The sequence below is a fragment of the Ursus maritimus genome (assembly GCF_017311325.1).
Source record: "Ursus maritimus isolate PB19 chromosome X unlocalized genomic scaffold, ASM1731132v1 scaffold_X1, whole genome shotgun sequence".
Classification (NCBI taxonomy): Eukaryota; Metazoa; Chordata; class Mammalia; order Carnivora; family Ursidae; genus Ursus; species Ursus maritimus.
Window position 1 is genome coordinate 63,589,155 of NW_024423319.1, and position 26,214 is coordinate 63,615,368.

The 26,214-nt window shown below is 36.6% G+C and overlaps 1 protein-coding gene across 7 annotated transcripts in view; it reads left to right on the forward strand.

Annotated features, from left to right (window-relative positions):
* The window catches only part of ATRX (ATRX chromatin remodeler), a 345,341-nt gene that overhangs the window by 173,043 nt on the left and 146,084 nt on the right, over positions 1 to 26,214 (forward strand). For all 7 annotated transcript variants that reach the window (XM_040630434.1, XM_040630447.1, XM_040630441.1 and 4 more), the window contains 2 exons: positions 15,802 to 15,943; positions 17,018 to 17,127. In XM_040630434.1, coding sequence (XP_040486368.1) covers positions 15,802 to 15,943; positions 17,018 to 17,127 — 252 coding nt within the window. The remainder of the gene's footprint in view (positions 1 to 15,801; positions 15,944 to 17,017; positions 17,128 to 26,214) is intronic.

Here is a 26,214-nt window from a genome sequence, read left to right on the forward strand (position 1 = left end):
TCCAACTTGTCTAGTATGGCATTCAAATCTCTTGTTTCTTTGTTGATTTTCTTCTTAGGTGATCTATGTATTGCTGATAGTGGAGTGTTGAGGTCCCCTACTATTAACGTATTATTATCTATACGTCTCTTTATTCTGGGTAAGAGTTGGCTTGTATATATTGCTGCTCCCCTGTTGAGGGCATATATCTTTACAATTGTCATATTCACTTGTTAGATACATCCTTTAAGTATAATATAGTGCCCTTCTGTATCTCTAACTATAGTCTTTAGTTTAAAATCCAATCTGTCTGATATGAGAATTGCTACCCCAGCTTTCTTTTGAGGTCCGTTGGCGTGAAAGATGGTATTCCATCCCTTTACTTTTAGTCTGGATGTATCGTTATGTTCAAAATGAGTCTCTTGTAGACAGCAAATAGATGGGTCATGTCTTTTTATCCAATCTGCAACGCTGTGTTATATTATGGGAGCATTTAAGCCATTTACATTGAGAGTGATTATTGAGAAACATGATTTTAATGATGCCATGTTGCCTGTAAAGTCTTTGTTTCTATTGATTGTGACTTTCTGTTCTGTATCACTCTTGGGGCTTTTAACTTTTAACACTTTTGAAACACACTTTTAACTTTTGTAGAATTGCCCTAACATTTCCTGTAGGGCTGGTTTTGTGGTTACAAAATTGGTCAGTCACTGGCGATTCTGGAAGGTCCTTACCTCTCCATCAATTCTGAATGATAGCCTTGCTGTATAAAGGATTCTTGGCTGTATGTTTTTCTCTGAAAGAGCTTTATTTTATTTTATTTTTTAATGATTTTTTATTATATTATGTTAGTCACCATACAGTACATCCCCGGTTTCCGATGTAAGGCTCGATGATTCATTAGTTGTGTATAACACCCAATCTACACTTTCAATGCTATCCCGATCAAAATACCGAGGACATTTTTCAAAGAACTGGAACAAATAGTCCTTAAATTTGTATCAAGCAGAAAAGGCCTCGAATCACCAAGGAACCGTTGAAAAGGAAAAACAAAGCTGGGGGCATCACAATGCCGGATTTCGAGCTGTACTACAAAGCTGTGATCACAAAGACAGCATGGTACTGGCACAAAAACAGACACATAGACCAATGGAACAGAATAGAGAGCCCAGAAATGGACCCTTGGCTCTTTGGGCAACTAATATTTGATAAAGCAGGAAAAAACATCCGGTGGGAAAAAGACAGTCTCTTCAATAAATGGTGCTGGGAAAATTGGACAGCTACATGCAAAAGAATGAAACTTGACCACTCTCTCACACCATACACAAAAATAAACTCCAAATGTATGAAAGACCTCGATGTGAGACAGGAATCCATCAAAATTCTAGAGGAGAACATAGGCAGCAACCTCTACGACATCGGCCAAAGCAACCTTTTTCATGATACATCCCCAAAGGCAAGAGAAACAAAAGATAAAATGAATTTATGGGACTTCATCAAGATTAAAAGTTTCTGCACAGCCACGGAAACAGTCTCCCCACAGAATAGGAGAATGTATTTGCAAATAACACTACAGATAAAGGACTGGTATCCAAGATCTACAAACAACTTCTCAAACTCAATACACGAGAAACAAATAAACAAATCAAAAAATGGGCAGAAGATATGAACAGACACTTTTCCAATGAAGACATACAAATGGCTAACAGACACATGAAAAAATGTTCAAAATCATTAGCCATCAAGGAAATTCAAATCAAAACCACACTGAGATACCACCTTACGCCAGTTAGAATGGCAAAAATTGACAAGGCAAGAAACAACAATTGTTGGAGAGGATGTGGAGAAAGGGGATCCCTGCTACATTGTTGGTGGGAATGCAAGTTGGTACAGCCACTCTGGAAAACAGTGTGGAGGTCCCTTAAAAAGTTAAAAATTGAGCTACCCTATGATCCAGCCATTGCACTACTGGGTGTTTACCCCAAAGATATAGACGTAGTAAAGAGAAGGGCCATATGCACCCCAATGTTCATAGCAGCAATGTCCACAAAAGCTAAATCGTGAAAGGAGCCGAGATGCCCACAACAGATGACTGGATTAAGAAGTTGTGGTCCATATATACAATGGAATATTACTCAGCTATCAGAAAGAACGAGTTCTCAACATTTGCTATAACATGGACGGCACTGGAGGAGATAATGCTAAGTGAAATAAGTCAAGCAGAGAAAGACAATTATATGATTTCTCTCATCTATGGAACATAAAAACTAGGAAGATGGGTAGGAGAAGAAAGGGATAAAGAAAGGGGGGGTAATCAGAAGGGGGAATGAAACATGAGAGACTATGGATTATGAGAAACAAACTGAGGGCCTCAGAGGGGAGGGGGGTGGGGGAATGGGATAGGCTGGTGATGGGTGGTAAGGAGGGCACGTATTGCATGGTGCACTGGGTGTTATACACAACTAATGAATCATCAGCCTTACATCGGAAACCGGGGATGTACTGTATGGTGACTAAGATAATATAATAAAAAATCATTCAAAAAAAAATAGCCCCGCAACCCTTTCTCTCATTCCAGGTCTGTGTAGATAGGTCTCATGTAATTCTGATACCTTTGCCTTGGTACGTGAGAAATTTCTTTGCCCTGGTCGCTTTCAATACTGTATCCTTGGATGTAATATTTGCCAAATGCACTATGATGTGACGTGGTGTAGTGTTGTCGTGGTTGAGCTTGGGAGGGGTCCTCTCTGCCTCTTGGACACGAATGTTTGTTTCCCTTGCTAGATTAGGGAAGTTTTCAGCTACAATTTGTTCAAATATCTCTTCTAGACCTCTGTTTTTCTCCACCCCCTTGGGGATGCCGATGATTCTGATATTGGAACATTTCATTGAGTCAGTAATCTCCCGTAATCTACATTCTTGAGATTGGATTTTTTTGATCCAAGTTTCTGTTTAACTTTCTCTTCTATCATCTCATCTTCCAATTCACTAATTCGTTCTTCTGCCTCATTTACCCTGGCTGTCAGAGCATCTAGTTTTGACTGCATTTGATTTATATTATTTTTAATTTCTGCCAGATTCACTCTCATTTCCGCCCTTAGAGATTCTGTATTCTCGTTAATATTTTCATTAATATTTTTTTCAAGTCTACACATCAGCTTGACCATTGTTACTCTGAACTCCATTTCTGATAATTTGGTTATATCCATATCCATTAGTTCTGTGGCAGAGCCCACAGACTCATTGTCTTTTCTTTGCTGGGCAGGATTTTTCCTTCTCGTCATTCTGAGGAGGAGAGGTTGTGGGGTTGCTCAGAGCCCAAATTATTGATCAGGACCCATGCAGTGTGCACTTGTTTTATAGGGATCTTAGGGATGCGGGCTTCTTGATTTTTCAGCCTGCCTTCCTGGGGAGGGGCCTGCTGCAGCAATACTCAGGCAACCCTCTTTGGGTAGAGTCTCCCTTTCCCCTGCGAGGGGGTTGGCGATGGGCACATTGTGAGCTGGTATTTCCAGGCTTTTATTCTCTGGCGGCTTTCCCTGGCGGTTTGCTGTGTCTCTTCTGAGTGTCAGAGCAGCAGTAGCCGAATCCCAGCCTCTGTCTCAGAACAGAGGGATCGCAGACCGCTCTCCACTGGGGTCTTCTGGCCACTTTAACTCTGTTTCTGTTGGTGTTGCTAAACCCTACAGCGTCCCGGATGTGTGCCCCACAGCCGGCGTCCCAGCCCTCACTTCCAGGGCCGGCGCGTCTCTGTCCTTTGTCCCCCTTCTGTTTATCTTCTGATATCCGTGCGCGGTTTCACGGCTCCCTCTTCGTACCTCAATACTCAGCGCTGGAGATGTTCATTTGTAGAGATCCAGATGTATCTTCCTGCGTCTCAGGCTGATTCCGTGGTTGTTCTAATACCATACTGTTTTGATTACTGTAACCTTTTATAGTAAATCTTGATATCAGATACTGTAACTCCTATAACTTTGTTCTACTTTTTCAGAATTGTTTTGGCTATTAACTGTTACTTGCATTTCCATATAAATTGTAGTATCATCTTGCCACTTTTCACAAGTGTCCTTCTGGAACTTTTATTGGGATTGTGTTGGATCTTTATATCAGTGACATCTTAAGAGTATTTTTCTCCAGTTACATGAATATAGTATGTCTCTCCACTTATTTAGTGTTTTGATTTCTCTTAGCAATGTTTTGTACTTTTCATTATATAAATCTAGCTTATATTTTGCTAAATTTATCTCTAAGTAGTGTATGTTTTTTGATGTCATGATAAATGTCAATTGATTTAATGACTTTGTATTCTGTGATTTAGCTAAATTCTCTTAACTAGTTCTAGTAGCTTTTTTATAGATTCTTGACTGTTTTCTACCTTTACAGTCATGTCCTTATATAAATAACCACTTTACTAGTTTTTTTCATATCTATTGTTAATCTCTGTTTTAAAATTATAAATGGATGTGATTTTTCTCTCACTCTTTTTTACAGAGAGAGAGAGAATGTGTGTGCACGAGTGACAGTGTGCGTGCGCACGTGTGGGGCAGGGAGGGGTGGAGATAGAAGGAGAGAATCTTAAGCAGGTTCCAGGCTCAGTGCAGGGCCCAGCACAGGGCTTGATCTCATGACCCTGAGATTATGACCTTAGCCGAAATCAAGAGTCAAAACACTTAACCGGCTGAGGCACAGGTACCTCTTAATTTCTCTTTTTTTAATTGAAGTACAGTCGATATACAATATTATATTAGTTTCATGTGAACAACATAGTCATTTAGCATTTTTCTATATTATGAAATGATCAGCACTGTAATTCTAGTTGCCATCTGTCACCAAAGTTTTATTACAATATTATTGATTATATTCCCTATACTTAGTATTCACAGTGCTTTAGTTCCCTGTGACTTATTTATTTTATAATTGGAAGTTTATGCCTCTTGATTGCTTTTACTTCACTCATCCGCTCTACCTCCCTCCTCTCTGGCAACTACCAGTTTGTTCTGTTTTTGAGTGTTTTTTTATTTTTTTATACATTCTGCATATAAGTGAAATCATATGGTACTTGTCTTTCTCTAAATTACTTCACTTTGCATAATGCCCTCTAAGTCCATCCATATTATCGCAAATATTTTTTTCTTATAGCTGAGTAATACACACTCACACACACACACACACACACACACACGGGCACACACAGCACTTCTTTATCCATTTATCTATTGATGGACATTTAGGTTGTTTCCATATCTTGACTGTTGTAAATAATGCTGCAACTACCATAGAGGTGCCTATATCTTTTTTTGAATTAGTGTTTTCAGTTTCTTTGGATAAATACCCAGAAGTGGAATAGCTGGATTGTATGATTGCTCTATTTGATCATTTTGAGGAACCTCCATACTGTTTCCCATAGTAGTACAAATTATTATTCCCATATCAGTAGTGCATGAGGGTTCCCTTTTTTCCACATCCTCATCAACACTTGTTATTTCTTGTCTTTTTGATACTAGCCATTCTGATTGGTGTGAGATGATGTCTCATTGTTGCTTTGGTTTGCATTTCCCTGATGATGAGTGATGTTGAGCATTTTTTTCATGTGTCTCCCGGCCATTTGTGTTTCTTTGAATCATGACTGTTCAGGTTCTCTGCCCATTTTGTAATTGTATTGTTTCTGTGTGTGTATATGTTGTGTTGTATAAGTTCTTCATATATTTTAGATATTAACCCCTTATCGGGCATATCATTTGCAAATATCTTCTCCCATTAGATTCCCTATTCGTTTTGTTGATGTCTACCTTTGCTGTGCATAAGCTTTTTAGTTTGATTTAGTCCCAGTTGTTTATTTTTGCTTTTTGTTGCCCTTGCTTGAGGATATAGATTCAAAAAGGTATTGCTAAGACTTATGTCCTACAGTTTGCTGCCTCTGGTTTCTTTTAGGTGTCTTAGGGTTTGAGCTTTTACATTTAGGACTTTATTTTGAGCCTCTTTTTGTGCAGGGTATAAGAAAGTGGTTTAGTTATTCTTTTCATGAAGCAGTCCAGTTTGCCCAGTAACATTTATTGAAGATGGCATCTTTTTCTCATTGTTCGTTCTTACCTCCTTCATGGTAGATTAATTGACTGTATAAGTGTGGGTTTATTCCTAGGTTCTCACTTCTGTCCCACTGGTCTATGTATCTGTTTTTTTGTGCTAGTACCATACTGTTTTTATTAGCTTTGTAGCTATAGCATTGTAGTATAGTTTGAAATCTGGTGCTACTTCCAAATACCTCTAGCTTTGTTCTTTTTCTCAGGATTGTTTTGGCTGTCTGGGGTCTTTTTTGATTACATACAAATCTTAGGGTTCTTTGTTTTAGTTCTGTAGAAAATGCTATCTATTTTGATAGATACTGCGTTGAGTCTGTAGATCACTTTGGGTAGTATGGACATTTTAACAATATTAATTCTTCCAATCCATGAGCATGGTATATCTTTTCATAGATTTGTATCATCTTCAATTTCTTTAATCAAATATACAATAATAGTTATTGTATTCTTTTGCTCTGATTGGTTCTTTTTAAATGTTTTCTATCTGTTAAAGTTCTTACTGTGTTTATCTGTTCTTTTCCTGAGTTTGATGAGTATCTTGATGACCATTACTTTGAACTTTTTATCAGGAAATTGCTTATCTCTGTTTAGTTCTTTTTCTGAGGTTTTGTCTTGTTATTTTGTTTGGAACACGTTCTTCTGTCTCCTCTTTTTGCCTCTTTGTGTTCATTTTTATGTATTAGAATAGCTACTGCTCTTGGTCTTGAAGGAGTGGCTTTATGTAGAAGGCATCCTCTGTGGCCCAGAAGTGCAATCTCCAATAGTCAACCAGAACCAGGCCCACCAGGGCTGTCCCTTCTGTAGGCTGCCTGCACCTTACTGTTGTGACTGGGCTGAGGCTGTTGCAGGTGTGCAGGTAGGCAGGGTTAGCCACTGTCATCCGCAGGAACTATCACCCTCAGGTGCCACTTTGGAGGGACACCAGTCCCAGCTGAGGCCACCTGTGAAGTGTGGTAGGGTGGGAGCCTGGTTGCCAGGGTGGGGAGGGGAGTTGGTACTGACCGAGACCACCTGCCAGGTGTGGTGGTGGATGCTTACTTTCTTCAAATGATTTTTAATGTATCTGTTTTGGTAATCTAGAAAATCAGTTTTGCATTCCTAGAATAAGCCTTGCTTGGTCATGGTACATTACACTTTTTATATATTGTTGTATTTCTTTTTGTATTTAAAGATTTATGTGTTTGAGAGCGAGCAAGAGAGAATGAGCGTGAGTGGGAGGGGGAGGGACAGAGGGAGAGGGAAAGAATCTCAAGCAGACTCTGCAACTGAGTGCAGAGCCCAAAGCAGGGCTAGATCCCACAACCATGAGATCACAACCCAAGCCAAAACCAGGAGCCGGGTGCCTAAACGACTGTACCAACCAGGGCCCTCTATTGTTGTATTTCTTATGCTAATATTTGAACAGTTTTTACATCAGTGTTAAATTGCGTGTTCCTTTGTAGATTTCTTACATATGTTTCTGGTTTTGCTATCAGAGTGATACTATTCTTATATAAAGTGAGTAGGGAAGTGTTCCCACCTCCTCTATCTTCTTAAAGAATATTTGTAGAATAGATATTACTTCATTCTTAAAAGTTTGATAGAATTCTCCAGTGAAGTCATGGGCCTGTAGTTTTCTGTGTTTTTTTTTTTTTTAACAGCTTCAGTTTCTTTAATAAATGTAAGGCTGTTTAGACTGTTTCTCCTTAGATCTGTTTTGGTAAACTTTGTCTTTAATGAATTTGTCCATTTCACTTAAATAGTCAAATTTATTGGTGTAAATTTATTCATAATATTCTTTTTTACGTGTTTTTTGTAGGCTTTGTCATTGGTATCTCATCTTTCATTCTGTTGTTGATAGTTTGTGTTTTATCCTTTTTCCTTGTTTAGTCTCTTTAGAGGTTTAGCAATTTTACTATCATTTTTAAAAACAACAACTTTGGGTTTCATTGATTCCTCTATTTTTTCACCTTTTTCCATTTAATTGATTTCCACTCTTATTTTTATCTTATCCATCTTCTTTTGGTTTCATTTACTCTTCTTTTTCTAGCTAATTAAGGTGGATTTTAGATCTTGCTTTCTAAAAAATATATACATTTAATGGTATAAATTCCCTTACTGTTTTAAACACTGTGCTGTATGAATTTTGATGTTTTTTGTTTCACTTTTACTGCATTCAGAGTCTTCTCTAATTTAAATCCTAGAAATGGTGTATATATTTTATTTTTTTTCCTTTTATATATTCTGTTGTTTCTAGTTGTAGTATTCTGTAAATTTTAATTAAGTTGTGCGGGTTGATTATATTCAGGTCTTCTATATCTTTAACGATGTTCTGTCTAATATTGAGAGAGCAGTGTTGGGGTCTCCAAGGATAATTGTTGATTTGTTCTTTCTCCTTGCAGTTCTCAGTCTTGTCTTCTTGTGTGTTGAAGCTCTGTTGTTAGGTACATGTACATGTAGGATTGTGGTCTTTCTAGTGAATTGATGCATTATCAATAAGTAATGTACCCTTTTATCTTTGTAATTTTCCTTTATCTGAAATCTTATCTACTTTATGTGATGATAATATATCTACTCCATCTCTCTGTTCTAACGTTTTATTATGAAAAGTTCCAATATACACCAAGGTGAACAGAATTTCAGTGATCTCCCATAAACTCACTTCCTTGAGTCTTCCATTAATGTTTTAGTATACTTGGTTTATTACATTGCTATTTATCTGTAATCTCTCTATCCATTATTACATTTCTTATGAATTTTAGTGTCAGTTGTAGACATCATTTCACTTAACCCAAATGCTTTAGCATGCATTTCTTTTTTAAAAATTAAAAAAATTTTTTTTAAGTAGGCTGCACACCCAGCATGGAGCTGAATGTGGGGTTCAAACTCACAACCATGAGATCAGGACCTGACCCAAGATAAGAGTTGGACGCTCTACCCTACTGAGCCACCCAGGTGCTCCTAGCATGCATATCATGAGCTGGAATTTATAAAGACTTACAAGCTTTCCTTTTTATGTAAAATTTACATTCAGTGAAATGTACTGATCATAAGTGTACATTTGTTTTCGACCTACCATGGAATGCAGTGATCTATCTTATATATTTTTGTGGTTTTCTTCAACTTGACTTTTTTCCTTTTCCTTAGTGTTTGGGAAGTTTTACATGTTGTGTCTGCCCATAACTGTGGTACAACTTATCTGTTGAATGAGTATAGTACCGTCAGTCCTTTTATCTCCAAACCTCTTTTGAGGGACATTTAGGTTTTATGAACATTTTTCACTAAATTGGAGTATCCTTTTACATGTTAGAATGACTTCTGTTGTGCTTCTTTGGCTCCTTTTCTAAAAAAAATATTTACTGAGGCACCTGGGTGGCTCAGTCAGTTAAGTGTCCGACTCTTGACTTCGGCTCAGGTCATGATCTCAGTGTTGTGAGATCGAGCCTCACCTTGGGCTCCATGCTGGGCGTGGAGCCTGCTTCAGATTATCCCTATCCCTCTCTCTCTCTCTCTCTCCCTCTTTTTCTGCCTCTCCCACCTCCCACTCTCAAAAAATTGTTTACAATTTAAGTGTTTTAAGTGCACAGTTCAATGAAGTGCATTCACAGTGTTGTGCAATCATCACCACCATTTTGTTTTCATGAACTTACCATTATCCTAAATGGAAGACTGTACGCATATAAAAATAATCCCCATTCTCCCCAGCCCCTTTTAACCTCTCTTTTACTTTCTGTCTCTAAGTATTTGCCTGTTCTAGGTACCTCATATAAATGTTTGTCCTTTTCTGTCCAGGTTATTTCACGTGGCATAATGTTCTGAAGATTCCTCCATTTTATATTAACTGTCAGAATTTCATTACTTTCTAAGGATGAATAATATATGGTACACGTATATCACATTTTATTTATCCATTTATCGGTTGGTGGGTACTTGGATTTCTTCCACCTTTTGGCTATTGTGAATAACGCTGCTATAAACACGGGTATACAAATATCTCCATTCCATTGCTTATATACATAGAAGTGGAATTGCTGAACATAATGCAGTTCTGGATGTAATTTTTTGAGGAATTGCCATACCACTTTCCACAACATCTGCACCATTCTGTGTTGCCACCAGCAGTGCATACAGGTTTAATTCTCCACAGTTTCACCAACAGTTTTTCTTTCTTTCTTTTTTTTCTTATAATAATATTTTTTATTATATTATGTTAGTCACCATACAGTACATCCCTGGTTTTTGATGTAAAGTTCGATGATTAATTAGTTGTGTATAACACCCAGTGCACCATGCAATACGTGCCCTCCTTACTACCCATCACCAGCCTATCCCATTCCCCCGCCCCCCTCCCCTGACTGCTCCCTCTTTGCCAATACTTGTTGTTTCTTGGGTTGTTGATTTTAGCCATTCTGCCAGGTGTGATGTGAAGTGATGTCTTATGGTTTTGATTTGCATTTTCTATATGACTAATGATGTTGAACATTTTTTCACATGCATATTAGTCATTTGTATATTATTTGGAGAAATGTGTATTCAAGGTTTTTGCATGTTTTTATTTTTCTATTTTTACTTTTTTCTTTTCAAACTTTTATTTAAATTCTAGTTACTTAACATAGAGTGCGGTATGGGCTTCAGGAATGGAATTCAGTGACTTAGCCAATACATACAAAACCTAGTGCTCGTCATATCAAGTGCCCTCCTTAATACCCATCACCCTTCTAGCTCATCCCCCACCCACTTCCATACATCACCCCAGATGTTTGTACTATATCTTTAAGAGTCTCTCTCTCTCTTTTTAAAGATTTTGTTTATTTATTAGAGAGAGAGCATGAACAGGGGGAGGGGCAGAGGGAGAGGGAGAAGAAGACACCCCGCTGAGCAAGGAACCCCGTGCAGGTTCAATTCCAGGATCCTGAGCTCATGACTTGAGCTGAAGGCAGATGCTTAAGTGACTGAGCCACCCAGGCGCCCCCTTTAAGAGTCTCTTATGGTTTGTTTCCCTCTCTCTTTTTTATTTTCCCTTCCCATATATTCATCTATTTTGTTTCTTAAATTCCACATATATATAAAATCATATGTTATTTGTCTTTCTCTGACTTATTGTGGTTAGCATAATACACTCTAGCTACATCATGTCATTGCAAATGGCAACATTTCATTCTTTCTGTTAACTGTGTAATATTCCAGTGTGTGTGGGTGTGTGTGTGTATGTATACAAGGTTTTATGTATACACACACACACACACACACACACACACCCCACATCTTCTTTAGCCATTTATCAGTTCATGGACATTTGTGCTCTCTCCATAGTTTGCCAGTGTTGATAATGCTGCTATAAACATCGGGGTGCATGTACCCTTTTGAATCTGTATTTTGTATCCTTTGGGTAAATACCTAGTAGTGCAATGGCTGGAGTGTACGGTAGGTCCATTTTTTACTTTTTGAGGAACCTCCATAATGTTCTCCGGAGTGGCTACACCAGTTTGCATTCCCACCAAGTACAAAAGGGTTCCCCTTTCTCTGCATCCTCGCCAACACCTGTTGTTTCTTGTGTTGTTAATTTTAGCCATTCTGACAAGTGTGAGGTGGTATCTTATCTTGGTTTTCATTTGTATTTCCCTGATTCTGAGTGATGTTCTGCATCTTTTCATGTGTCTCTTAGCCATCTGGATGTCTTTTTTGGAGGAATCGCTTCATATCTTCTGCCCATTTTTTAACTGGATTATTTGTGTTTTGGTTTATGAGTTTGATAAGTTTATTATAGAATTTGAACACTAACCCTTTATCAGATACGTCATTTGCAAATATCTTCTCCCATTCCTTGGGTTGCCTTTTAGTTTTGTTGATTGTTTCCTTTGCTGTACAGAAGCTTTTTATCTCGAAGTCCCAAAAGTTCATTTTTGCTTTTGTTTTCCTTGCCTCTGGAGACATGGCTGAAAGAAGTTGCTGTGGCTGATGTTGAAGAATTTACTTCCTATGCTCCGGATTCCTGTCTCACATTGAGGTCTTTCATCCATTTTGAGTTTATCTTTGTGTCTGGTGAAGAGAATGTTCCAGTTTCTGATGAGAAGTCAGCTGATAATGTTATTGATGGTCCCTGTATCTGACAAGTTCTCTCTAGCTACTTTCAAGATTCTCTTTGTCTTTGGCCTTCAAAGCTTTGATTATAATGTGCTCAGTCTGGGTCTCTTTTAGTTTATCTCACTTCTAGTTTGTTACATTTCTTGGATTTGTAGATTCTGGTCTTGACTCACTTTTGCAGAGTTTTGGGCAAGTATTTCCTCAAATAATCTTTTTGCCCCTTTCTCATTCTCATCTTTGACTCTCCTAATGTATATGTTGGTCCACTTGATGATGTCCCACAAGTTGCTTAGTCTTTCATTTTTCTTCATTCTTTTTTCTTTCTGTTCCGTAGGTTTATAATTTTACTTGCCACCTTCATGCTTATTAATTCTTCTGTATGCTCATTCTATTGTTAAATCCCTTTTGTATTTTTGTTTTTTTATTTAAATATAGTTGACATACAGTGTTTTAGTTGTTTCAGGTGTACAATGTAGTGATTCAACAACATTTCATTATAGTATGTCCCACATCACTGATTATCAGGGCAATGTACATCAAAGCTACATTGAGATATCACCTCACACCTGTCAAAATGGCTAAAATGAAAAACACAAGAAACAAAAAGTGTTGGCCAGGCTGTGGAGAAGAATGAACCCCCTTGCACGTTGGTGGGAATGCAAACTGGTAAAGCCATTTTGGAAAACAGTGTGGAAGTTCTTCAAAAAATTAAAAATAGTACTACTCTGTGATCCAGGAATCACACTACTGGGTATTTACCCCAAAAATACAAAAGCACTCATTCAGAGGGATACATGGACCCCTGTGTTTATTGCAGCATTATTTACAGTAGCCAGACTATGGAAGCAGCTCAAGTGTCTATTGATAGATGAATGGGTAAGAAAAAGTGTTTTATATATATATATATATATGGAATATTATTCAGCCATAAAAAGATTGAAATCTTGCCATTTGCAGTGACATGTCTAGAGATAGAGAGTATAATGCTGATCGAAATAAGTCACCTAGAGAAAGACAAATACCATATGATCTTACTCATATGTCAAATTTAAGAAACAAAACAAATGAGTAAAGGAAAAAAAGAGAGACAAACCAAGAAACAGACTCTTAACTATAGAGAACAAACTGATGGTTACCAGAGGGGAGGTGGGCAGGGGCTTGGGGGAAATAGGGGTCGAGGAATAAAGAGTACACTTATGATGGTGAAGAAAAAAAAATGATAAAAAAGATTATCTCCTCCTACATTCAGGATGAAGATTCACTAATTCTCAGTCCAAAGACAGCACCTAATAACAAAAATATCTTGCAAATCACTAATGAACATATGCTTCCGAAGTCTTACTTATAGCATTGTGTTTTATTATTTTTCTAGTCATGTGTTAAAATATTATCGAAAACTTACCCTCTTAAGACAGTGTTATTATGTCACAGTCCTGTAAGTCAGGAATTTCAGAGTGGCTTAAGTGAGTACAGCTCTACTTGGTTACCTGCTCAGTGTAGATATTAAGTTGTTAGCCAGAGCTCAGATTTTCATATATGACTTTGTGTCCTTTTTAAGCTCCCTTTTTATCAGAATTCAGTTTTTTGTAGTTGTAGCATTGAGGTTGTTAGCTCCTAGACACTTCTCCACAACATGGCTTCAAGACTAGTAAGAGAGCATTTCTTACACTTCAGTCTTTTAAAGGGCTCATTTTGATTAGGTCTGGCCCACCTAGGAGAATCCTCTTTTTGATTAAATCAAATCCAACTGATTACTAACTCAATTATGGTAATGATATCCCATCATATTTACAGATCTCAACCACACTCAGAGGCATCAGACTATACAGGGTGTTTACACCAGAGGATGGGATCTTAGGGACCATTTTATGATTCCGTCTGCTACAGCTTCCAAAAATGACAAGACATTCAGGGAATTTTCCAGTTTGATTAATGAATTTGCCCCAGTGATATGAAGTTTGGACACATCCAAGCTAGGATACAATAAAAATTTAGCAACTACTTAGTCTACGTCAGTTACTTTTCATACATTGTCTTACTTAATCTCCACAACAACCCCGTGAGAGCTGTTTATAATCTTTCCCAGTTTGTAGGTGAAAAAATCTGAAGCTAGGAGGGTTTAAGTAAGTTCTTAAAATGGGGTTTGGACCTCAGTGGCCCATGGTATTTTTACTCCACCATGGTGTCACCTAGTATTAATCTTTATTTGTATGTCATTTACACTTTTATGTAGGTGCAGTATGTATTCAGGTAGTTTATCACAGATTTGTGACTTATAATTTTTTATGTGCAATAATGATAATTTACTTAGAGTTTAAAAAAGAGAGTGTCCTTTTAAAGAGAAATTTAAAAACATTTACAGATGAAATTCCATGCTTTCTGAATGTTTGCTTCAAAATCATATGTGGGATCTGAGGAGTTGGAGAATGGGCAGGAGGCTATCAGTGAAAAGAAACTAACCAGAAGTTGATAATATTTGAAGCTGGATAATGGGTAACAGGGTTTAGTATGCTATTCTACTTTTTTTTTACATTTGAAAATTTCTCTGGTAAATATTAAGTAATCATAGTTACAGTTTTCTAAATAAGAAAGAAAATACTGGGTAAATCGTATTCCTTAAATATCATAATGTCTGTATTTTTAAAATCATGAATTTTATAAAAAACAAAATCATGAATCTTTATTGGTTTTCATGGAATCATAAAACTGTTTGTTTATACAAGCATTTCCTTTATTAAGGTAGTATCATGTAGTGTTTAAGAGCAAGGACTCTAGTGTCTGACCCTCTGGGTATCGTAGTGTTGTAATATTTAATTAATTGTATGACTTTATATAAGTTATGTAACTTCTGTGTCTTCCACTTCTTTTTATTTGTAAAATGGGCATATTTGTACCTACCTTATATAGTTCGTGGGGATAGTATGTAATGGATGATATTGGGATAAGACAGCAGAAAATGTATACACATACATGTATTCATGTGTATTTATATCTGTTTAAGCTTTTTCTTAAGAAACTTGAGATAATTGTTTCGCTTTTGCAGTTAGAGGATATTTTATGTTTTTGTAAATGTTTTTTGAGCCCGTGGTTCTCAAACCAGTGTTTCTAAAAGTTTTTCTTTTTCGCAACACATATTTACAGTTTTGCAGTGGGAGTCGTTTGGCATTTTGGGTGGAACAGTTCTTGTTTGGGATTGTCTTTTATATTATTGAACATCTGTATTTACTTTCCTCTCTGCCTACATTAAATACCAGTCCTGACCAGTCATTGTGACAACCTTAAGTGCCCTTGAACATTTTTAGATGTCTTCTTGAAAAAGAGAACCATCCTTGTTTGGGAGCCATGTGTCTATTCAAATTTGTAGGTGGTACTATAGTTTATTTTAGAGCACTGATTTTCTCACAACTTTACCTATCATGTGTGTTGAGATATATTGGGTGAGAACTGATGAGCTAAATTACTGATATTTCCACGGTGGTTCAAAGTCTTGTACAAGTATTAATTTTGGAAAACATGTGTTAACCTGTGATCTGTTCTGATCTTATTGAACCAAAATACTGGATGTGTGGTGTGTAAGTAGTTGTGTCTATATTTTGGAAAATTTCCTTTAGTAATGCTAGTACTCCACCATTGTTTGAAAGATTTCTATGAGTTCGCTAACTAATTCCCTTTCTCGTAGGTGATAGAAATTGAAGATGCTTCACCCACCAAGTGTCCAATAACAACCAAGTTGGTTTTAGATGAAGATGAAGAAACCAAAGAACCTTTAGTGCAGGTTCATAGAAATATGGTTATCAAATTGAAACCACATCAAGTAGATGGTAAGAAACAATTTTCTGATTAAAGCATTTTTTTTAAGTTGGCTCCTTGCCCAGCATGGAGCTCAACGTGGGGCTTGAACTCATGACCCTGAGATAAGTCCAGAGCCTAAATCAAGAGTTGGATGCTTAACCAGCGGAACCAGATGTTCCATGATTAAAGCATTTTTAATCAAGTTTTACCAATATTTGGTGTCTCCTGTGTGCCTCACATTCTGCTAAGCACTAGAGGCACATTGGTGAGCAAAACAAACATGAACCCAGCCCCCTGTGGAGCTCATAAATAAGTGAGGAGAAACAGTTGAATGATTGCAAAGAAAATGAGTGTTATAGAAGGGGAAATAAGTGCCACATACAAATGGGTATATATAGCAAGTGGATTTCATGTAGTCTGCAGTGGTTGGGTAAGGGCTGCTACAGGGTAGGGAGAGATACCACCATTAGCTAAAAGCCTTTGGGAAATGCTGTTTCAACATTTTCAGGTGTGTTTGTTAATAATATTCTGACATTGGTATTTCGAAAGATATCAAATTATCCCTATTTTCTATTTTGTTAAAGTGGAATCAGTAAGTCAGTTTTGAGTGTGTATGTGAATGAACTCATAAGGGAAGTTGTACAGTTCTACTTCTTGGGTAGTGAGCCCCCTTTCTTGTTTAGTCTTTACTATTGAATAAAAGGAGAAATGATAAATTATCTCCTGGGTAGTTTTCCTAATCAACTCAATAAACCTGAAAGAATACTTGATAGGAATCTATAAATTAGATAAAATTTTAGATAACATTTCTATTTTAGATTATTCATATGATTCTTCGGATTGTCCCATGGAATGAAGGTTTGCTGTGATAGATAAGATGAATGAAGAAGGAAAGTCGCCCTGTTGTATGCTTCAGTTTACTGTCTTCTTTTTTTTCCTAATTAACTTTAGTGAGGGTGGGGGGATCTCATATATACATATGAGATTCTTTATCTCATTTTAAAATTCTCTTTCTATGGAAGTTTTAGTTAATGTTTTTGATGTGTTTATGAAGGAAGATTTTTTACTTGGATCTTTAAACTTAATGAAGCTATCATTTTTAGGTGTTCAGTTTATGTGGGATTGCTGCTGTGAATCTGTAAAAAAAACAAAGAAATCTCCAGGTTCAGGATGCATTCTAGCACACTGCATGGGCCTTGGTAAGACTTTACAGGTAAGAACTTGAAGGTGTTCTGTTCTTGTGCATTCATGAATTCAAGAATATATGTTGGATTCTATTCTGTGTCCCAGGCAGAGTTACAGGGTCTGGAGATAGCAGTAAACAAGAATAACAAGATCCCACTCTCAGGAAGCTTATATTGTAGTACGGTTGAGAGATTTTAACCAAATAAGAAATAGGTACTTTCAGGTAGTAAGTGTTCAGAGAAATAGAGAGGGAATGCAACTTTAAGGAGTGGTGTATGAGCAGAGATCCTAATGAAGTGAAGGAATGGGATTACAAGGCATAGCCAGTAAAAACTGCAACGATTCTGACGTTGAAATGATATTCCTTAAAATATTTAATAATCTGTGATCCTATAGTAATGAGAATATAAAATATTTTTCACTATTAAAATACTGAATTTCTGATTGGCAGGACTTGTAGCAGATGTGACATTAGTGAATATGTATATAATATATATATTTTTAAATATATATATGTAATATTGAGCCATGAGATAATAATTACAGATTAAGTGAGTCGGAACACTTTATTTTTTATTTTTTAACCATTTAACCAGTTTTCTTGGCTTTTAAGGTTCTTTTTTTGTTCCAAGATTTTATTGAAATTCAAGTTACTTAGCATATCGTGTAGTATTGGTTTCAGGGGTAGAATTTAGTGATTCATCAGTTACATATAACACACAGTGCTCATCACAACGAGTGCCCTCCTTAATGTCCCTCACCCATTTAGCCCATCCTCCCACTTCATCCCACCTCCCTTCCAACCACCCTCTATAGGTAAGTCTCTTATGGTTTGCCTCCTCTCAGTTTTTATCCCCTTTTTTTCCTTCCCTTCTGCTATGTTCATCTTTTTTATTTCTTAAATTCCACATATAAGTGAAGTTATTTTGTATTTGTCTTTCTCTAAATTATTTCATTTAGCCTAATACACTCTAGTTCCATCCATGTCCTTGCTAGTGGCAACGTTTCATTCTTTTTGATGGCAGAATAATATTCCATGGTATATATTTACCATATCTTAATTATCCATTCATGAGTCAGTGGACATTTGGGCTCTTTCCATAATTTGGCATTGTTGATAATGCTGCTGTAAACATAGGGGTGCATGTGCCCCTTTAAATCAGTAGTTTTGTTATCCATTGAATAAATATCTAGTAGTGCAATTGCTGGGTCATAAGGTAGTTCTATTTTTAACTTTTTTGTGGAGCCTCCATACTGTTTTCTAGAGTGGCTGCGCCAGTTTGCATTCCCACCAACAGTGTAAGAGCATTCCCCTTTCTCCACATCCTTGCCAACATATGTTGTTTCCCGAATTGTTAATTTTTGCCATTCTGACCTGTGTGAGGTGGTATCTCATTGTGGTTTTGATTCATAGTTCCCTGATGATGAGTGATGAACATTTTTTTTCATGTCTTTGAAGAAATCTCCGTTCATGCCTTCTGACCATTTCTTAACTGGATTATTTGTTTTTTGGGTGTTCAGTTTGATAAGTTCTTTATAGATATTGGATGCTAGACCTCTTTCCGATATGTCATTTACAAGTATCTTCTCACATTCAGTAGGTTGCCTTTTAGTTTTGTTGTTTCCTTTGCTGTGTAGAAGCTTTTTATCTTGATGAAGTCACAATAGTTCATTTCTGCTTTTGTTTCCCTTACTTCTGTAGACGTGTCTAGTAAGAAGTTGCTATGGCTGAGGTCAAATAGGTTGCTGCCTGGTTTCTCCTCTAAGATTGTGATGGTTTGCTGTCTCACATTTAGGTCTTTCATCCTAAATGTGGAATAAATGTAGAATTTATTTTTGTGTATGGTGGAAAAAAGTGGTCCAGCTTCATTCTTTCACATATTGCTGTCCATTTTTCCTGGCACTATTTGTTGAAGAGACTATCTTTTTTCCATTGGATTCCTTCTGCTTTGTCAAAGATTAGTTGACCATATAGTTGTGGGTCCATTTCTGGGTTCTCTATTCTGTTCCATTGGTTTATGTGTCTGTTTTGGGGCCAGTACTGTACTGTCTTGATGATTACAGATTTGTAATACAGCTTGAAGTCTGAAATTGTGATGCCTCTAGCTTTACTTTTCTTTTTCAAGATTGCTTTGGCTATTTGGGGTCTTTTGTGGTTCCATAAAGATTTTAGGATTGTTTGTTCTAGCTCTGTGAAAAATGCTAATGGTGTTTTGATAGGGATTGCATTAAATGTGTAGATTGCTTTGGGTAGTATAGACATTTCAACAATATTTGTTCTTCCTTTCCATGAGAATGGAATGTTTTTCCATTTCTTTGTGTCCTCTTCAATTTCTTTTGTAAGTGTTCTGTAGTTTTCAGAGTACAAATCTTTTACCTCTTTGGTTAGGCTATTCCTAGGTATCTTATGTTTTTTTGTGCAGTTGTAAATGGGATCAATTCCTTGATTTCTCTTTTTGCTGCTTAATTATTGGTGTATAGACATGTAGCAGAATTCTGTAAATTGATTTTGTATCCTGGCTTTGCTTAATTCCTGTATCAGTTCTATCAATTTTTTGTTGGAGTCTTTCGGGTTTTCTATGGAGTATCCGGTTGTCCGAAAAGCCTGAAAGTTTTCCTTCTTCCTTGCTGATTTGGATGCCTTTTATTTCTTTTTGTTGTCTGATTGCTGAGGCTAGGACTTCCAGTACTATGTTGAACAGTAGTGGTGAGAGTAGACATCCCTGTTATGTTCCTAACCTTAGGGGAAAACTCTTCAGTTTTTTCCCGTTGAGGATGATATTAGCTGTGAGTCTTTCATATATGGACTTTATGATGCTGAGGTAGGTTCCAATCTATCCCTACTTTCTTGAGGATTTTTATCAAGAAAGGATGCTCTATTTTGTCATACTTTTTCTGCATCTATTGAGAAGATCATGTGGTTCTTAGGCTTTCTTTTATTAATGTGGCATATCACATTGATTTGTGGGTACTGAACCACCCCTGCATTGGCTTTTAAGGTTTTAATTCTATTCAGTTAATGTACAATGTTATATTAGTTTCAGGTATACAATATAGTTATTCACTAATTCCATAAATCACCCAACGCTCATTATGACAAGGGCACCTCTTAGTCCCCATTATCTATTTATTCCATCCACTTAACCACCCTCCCCTCTGGTAATCATCAGTTTGTTCTCTATAATTAAGGATCTGTTTCTTGATTTGTCTCTCTCTTCTTTTTTTCCCTTTGTTCATTTTTTGTTTCTTAAATTTCACATATGAGTGTTCATTTTTTTGTTTCTTGAATTTCACATATGAGTGAAATCCTGTGATATTTTTGTTATTCTGACTTAGTACAGTTAGCATTTTGCTTTTAGCTCCGTCCATGTTGTAGGAAATGGGAAGGTTTCATTCTTATTTACAGCTAAATAATAGTCCTATGTGTGTGTGTGTGTGTGTGTGTGTGTGTGTGTGTGTGTGTATCTCACATCTTTATCTATTCATCTATGGATGGACACTTGGGCCACTTCCATAATTTGGCAATTGTAAATCATGCTTTTTAAAACATAGGGGTATATATATATGCCTCCAAATTAGTGTTTTTTCTATTTTTTTGGGTAAATACTCAGTAGTGTGATTGCTGGACCGTAGAGCAGTTCTCTTTTTAACTTTTTGAGGAATCTCCATTCTATTTTCCAATGTGGCTGTATCAGTTTGTTTTCCCACCAAAAGAGCAATATAGTTCCTTTTTTCCACATCCTTGTCAACACTTCTTTTTCTTGTGTTTTTGACGTTAGCCATTCTGACAGGGTTAAGGTGCTATGTCATTGTTATTTTGATTTGCTTTTCCTTGTTGATGAGTGATGTTGATCTTCTTTTCTGTGTCTGTTGGCCATCTGTTTATATTTGGAAAAATGTCTGTTCATGCCTTGTGTACATTTTTTAACCGGATTATTTGGGTTTTTTGGTGTTGAGTTTTAAAGGTTTTTTATATATTTTGGATACTTAACCCTTTATCAGATATGTTATTTACAAATACCTTCTCCGGTTGTGAAGGTTACCTTTTAGTTTGGTTGATTGTTTCCTTTGCTCTGCAGAAGCTTTCCATTTTGATGAAGCCCAATAGTTTATTTTTGCTTTTGTTTCCCTTGACTCAGAGCCATATCTCTTAAAATGTTCCTACAGCCAATCAGAGAACCTACTGCCTGTGCACTGTTCAGATAATTTTATGGGTTTAGGTTTCACATTTAGGTCTTTCATCCATTTTGAATTTATCTTTTTGTATGGTGTTGGAAAGTGGTCCATTTTCTTTCTTTTGCGTGTCACTCTCTAGTTTTCTCAATACCATTTCTTCTAGAGACTGTGTTTTTCCCATTAGATGTTCTTTCCTAGTTTGTCAAAGATTAATTGACCATGTAATTGTTGGTTTATTTCTGGGTTTTTATTGTGTGTATTTTTGTGCCAGTACCATACTGTTTCAATTACTACAGCTTTGTAATGTCTGGAATTATATGATATCTGGAATTATAATGCTTTTCTTGTTTTTTTTTTTTTCAATATTTATTTATTTTAGAATGAGTGCGTGAATGAGTGGGGGGAGGGGTAGAGGGAGAGGTGGGGAGAGAATCCCAGGCAGCCTCCCTCTTGAGTGCGGACGGAGCCTGTCCCAGGGCTCAATCCTAAGACCTTGAGATCATGACCCGAACTGAAACCAAGAGTCGGATGCTCAACCAACTGAGCCACCCAGGTGCACTTATGTTTTGCTTTTCTTTTTTCGAGATTACTTTGGCTGTTGGGGATCCTTGTGGTTCCATACAGATTTTAGGATTGTTTGTTCTAGCTCTGTGGAAAATGCTGCTGGTATTTTGATAGGGATTGCATTAATGTGTAGATTGCTTTGGGTAGCACAGACATTTTAACAGTCTTTGTTCTTCCAATCCATGAACATGGACTGTCTTTGCATTTCTTCATCTTCAGTTTCTCTCATCAGTATTTTTTACTTTTCAGAGTACAGGTCTTTTGGTTAAGCTTATTCCTGGGTATCTTATTGTTTTTGGTGCAGTTGTAAATTGTATTGTTTTCTTAATTTCTGTTTCTGCCTCTTCATCATTGGTGTATAGAAATGCAACAGATTTTTGTTTGTTGATTTTGTGTACTGTGAATTCCCTGAGTTTATCAGTTCTAGCGGTTTTTTGGTAGAGTCTTTCTTATGTTCAGGTATGGTTCCTCTAAGTCTACTTTGTTTAAGGTTTTTATCATGAATGGATGTTGTAGTTTGTCAAATCTTTTTTCTGCTCTATTGAAATGATTATATGGTATTTATCCTTTCTTTTATTTTTGTGATGTTTGACGTTGATTGATTTGCCAGTATTGACTGACCCTTGCAGCCCAGGAATAAATCGCACTTGATCATGGTGTATGATTTTTGAAATGCATTGTTGGATTTGGTTTCCTATTATTTTGTTGAACATTTTTACATCAGTGTTTACCAGGGATATTAGCCTGTAGTTCTCCTTTTTAGTGATGTCTTTGTTTTTTTAATCAGGGTAATGCTGGCCTCATAGAATAAATTTGGAAGTTTTTATTCCTTTTCTATATTTTCTAGTAAAGAAGAATAGGTATTAACTCTTCTTTAAATGTTTGGTGGAATTCACGTATAAAGACCTTTTTTCCTGGTCTTTAGTTTGTTAGGGTTTTTTTGATTACTGATTCAATTACTTTGCTGGTTGTGGTTGTAATGGAATTTTCTGTATCTTCCTTTTTCAGTTTTGGCAGTTTATATTTTTGTAGGAATTTATCCGTTTCTTCTAGGTTGTCCATTTTTTTAGTATGTATTTTTTCATAATATTCTCTTATAATTGTTTGTATTTTTATAATGTCATTGATTATTTCTCCTCTCACTTAGAATTTTACTCACTTAGAATTTTATTTACTTGAGTACTTTCTCTTTTTTTACTTCTCAGTCTAGCTAGAGGTTTATATATTTTATGGATTTTTTTTCAAGGAACCAGCTCCTTGTTTCATTGATCTTTTCTATTTTATTTTTTACTTTCTGAATCATTTATTTCTGCTGTAATTTTTATTATCTCCTTCCTTCTGCTGGTTTTAGGTTTTATTTGTTGTTCTTTTTCTGGCTTCTTTAGGTGTAAGGATGGGTTGTTTGTTTCAGATTTTTCTTGCTTCTTAAGGTATCTAGTATTGCTGTAACCTTCCCTTTTAGAACTGTTTTTGCTCCATCTCAGTGGTTTTGGTCATTGCGTTTTCATTTTCATTTGTTTCCATGTAGTTTTTTATTTCTTCTTTTATTTCCTGATTGACCCATTAATTGTTTAATAGCATGTTATGTAATTTCCATGTATTTGTTATTTTCTAGATTTTTTCCTTATGGTTGACTTACAGTTTAATAGCATTTTGGTCAGAAAAGATTTACGGTATGAATTCTGTCTTCTTGAGTTTGTCGAGGCTTGTTTTGTGGGCTAATATGTCATATGTATTCTGGAGAATTCATGTGCACTTGAATGTGTATTCTGCTGTTTCAGGATGGAATGTTCTACGTATATCTGTTAAATTCATCTGTTCCAATGTGTCATTCAAAGGCAGTGTTTTCTTGTTGGTTTTCTTTTTTTTTTTTTTTTTTTTAAAGATTTTATTTATTTATGTGACAGAGAGACAGCCAGAGAGAGAGGGAACACAGCAGGCGAGTGAGAGAGGAAGAAACAGGCTCCCAGCAGAGGAGCCTGATGTGGGACTCGATCCCGGAACGCCGGGATCACGCCCTGAGCCGAAGGCAGACGCTTTAACGACTGCGCTACCCAGGCGCCCCTCTTGTTGGTTTTCTGTTTAGATGATCTGTCCATTGATGCGAGTGGGGTGTTAATATCCCCACTATTACTGTTTTTTCTTTTTTTTAAGATTTTATTTATTTATTTGACAGAGAGAGAGATAGAGAGCACAAGCAGGGGGAGCATTAGAGGGAGAGGGAGAAGCAGGCTTCCCATTGAGCAGGGAGCCCAATGTGGGGCTTGATCCCAGGACCTTGAGATCATGACCTGAGCCAAAGGCAGACGCTTAACTGCCTGAGCCACCCAGGCGCCCCTATCCCCACTATTACTGTATTATTATCAATTAGTTCCTTTATGTTTGTTATGTATTATTTTAGGTATTTGGGTGCTCCCATGTTGGGTGCAAAAATATTCACTATTGTTATATCTTTTTTAATTTTCCCTTTTATGATTATATAGTGTCCTAGTTTGTCCCTTGCTCCATCTTTGTTTTAAACTCTATATTGTCTGATACAGTATTGCTATTCTGGCTTTTTCCTTTTTTTTTTTTTTTTTTATTTATTCGACAGAGATAGAGACAGCCAGCGAGAGAGGGAACACAAGCAGGGGGAGTGGGAGAGGAAGAAGCAGGCTCCTAGCGGAAGAGCCTGATGTGGGGCTCGATCCCAGATCGCCGGGATCACGCCCTGAGCCGAAGGCAGACGCTTAACCGCTGTGCCACCCAGGCGCCCCCCTTTTTTTTTTGATATCCATTTGAGCGATAGATGTTTCTCCATCCCTTAACTTTTAATCTTCAGGTTTGTTTAGATCTCAGATGAGTTTGTTGCAAGTAGCATATGGGTGGGTGGGTTTTTTTTTTTTTTTTAATCCATTCTGTCACGTTGTGTCTTTTTTGGGAGCACTTAGTCCAGTTACATTCAAAGTAATTATTGATAGTTACATATTTAGTGTCATTTTAGTATTTCTTTGGTGGTTGTTTCTGATGATTTTCTTTGATCCTTTCATGTCTTTTTCTCTTTCATGTTTTGCTGATTTTCTTTAGTGATATATTTGGATTTCTTTCTCTTTATTCTTTGCATGTTTATTAGTGGTTTTGATATATGGTTACCATTAGGGTTTTATATAACCTCTTCTGCATATAGCAGTCTGTATTAAGTTGATGGTCATTTAAGTTCGAGCCCATTCTTTACTCCTCTCTTCCACGTGTTTTTGGTATGTGGTGTCATATTTTACATCCTTTTATTTGTTCCTTTACTGATTTTTTACAGAAATATTTATTTTTAATCCTTTTGGTCTGTCCTTTCAACTGAAAAAATCCCCTTTAATATTTCTTGCTCCTTTAGTTTTTCTTTGTATGGGAAACTCTTTATTTCACCTTCTCTTTTGAATGATAGTCTTTCTGGATAGAGTATTCTTAGTCACAGATTTTTCCATTCAGCACTTTGAATATATCATGCCACTTTCTCTTTGCCTGTAAAGTTTCTGCTTTAAAAGCTGCTGGTAGCCTTATGGGTTTTCCATTTTATGTTACTTTCTTCTTTCGTCTTACTGCTTTAAAAATTTTTTTCACTATATTTTGCCAGTTTAATTACAGTATGTCTTGGTGTGTGTCAACTTTTGTTGATTTTGTTGGGAGTTCTCTGTGCTTCCTGGATCTGGATATCTGGTTCCTTCCCCAAATTAAGGAAGTTTTCAGCTTTTATTTTTTCAAATAAATTTTCTGCCCTCTTTTCACTGTCATCTTCCTTTGGGATTCCTATAATACAAATGTCATTATGCTTGATGGAGTCCCTCATTTCCCTAAGTCTGTTCTTGTTTTGCATAATATTTTTTTCTCTCTTTTGTTTAGCTTGATTACTTTCCATTACTCTGTCTTCTAGTTCATTAATTCATTTCTATGCTTCTTCTGGGCTGCTGTTCATACCATCTAACCTGTTTTCATTTCATTTATTGAACCCTTTTATTTTATTTTATTTTATTTTATTTATTTATTTGAGAGAGAGTGGGATAGACCGCATGAGCGGGGAGGGGGGCAGGGTGAGGGAGAAGCAGGCTCCCCACTGAGCAAGGAGCCCAATACGGGACTCCATCCCAGTACCCTGGGATCATGACTTGAGCTGAAGGCAGATGCACTTAACTGATCCACAAGGCACCCCTCATTTCGTTTATTGAGCCTTTTATCTCTGCTCTGTTATTTCTTATCTCTCTGTTAAGGGTCTCACTATTGTCTTCCTCTCTTTTTACAAGTCCAGTAAGTATCCTTATGATCATTCCCTTAAATTATTTATCAGGCATATTACTTACATCCGTTTTGCTTAGATTTGTGGTTGTGGCCTTGTCGTGTTCTTTCA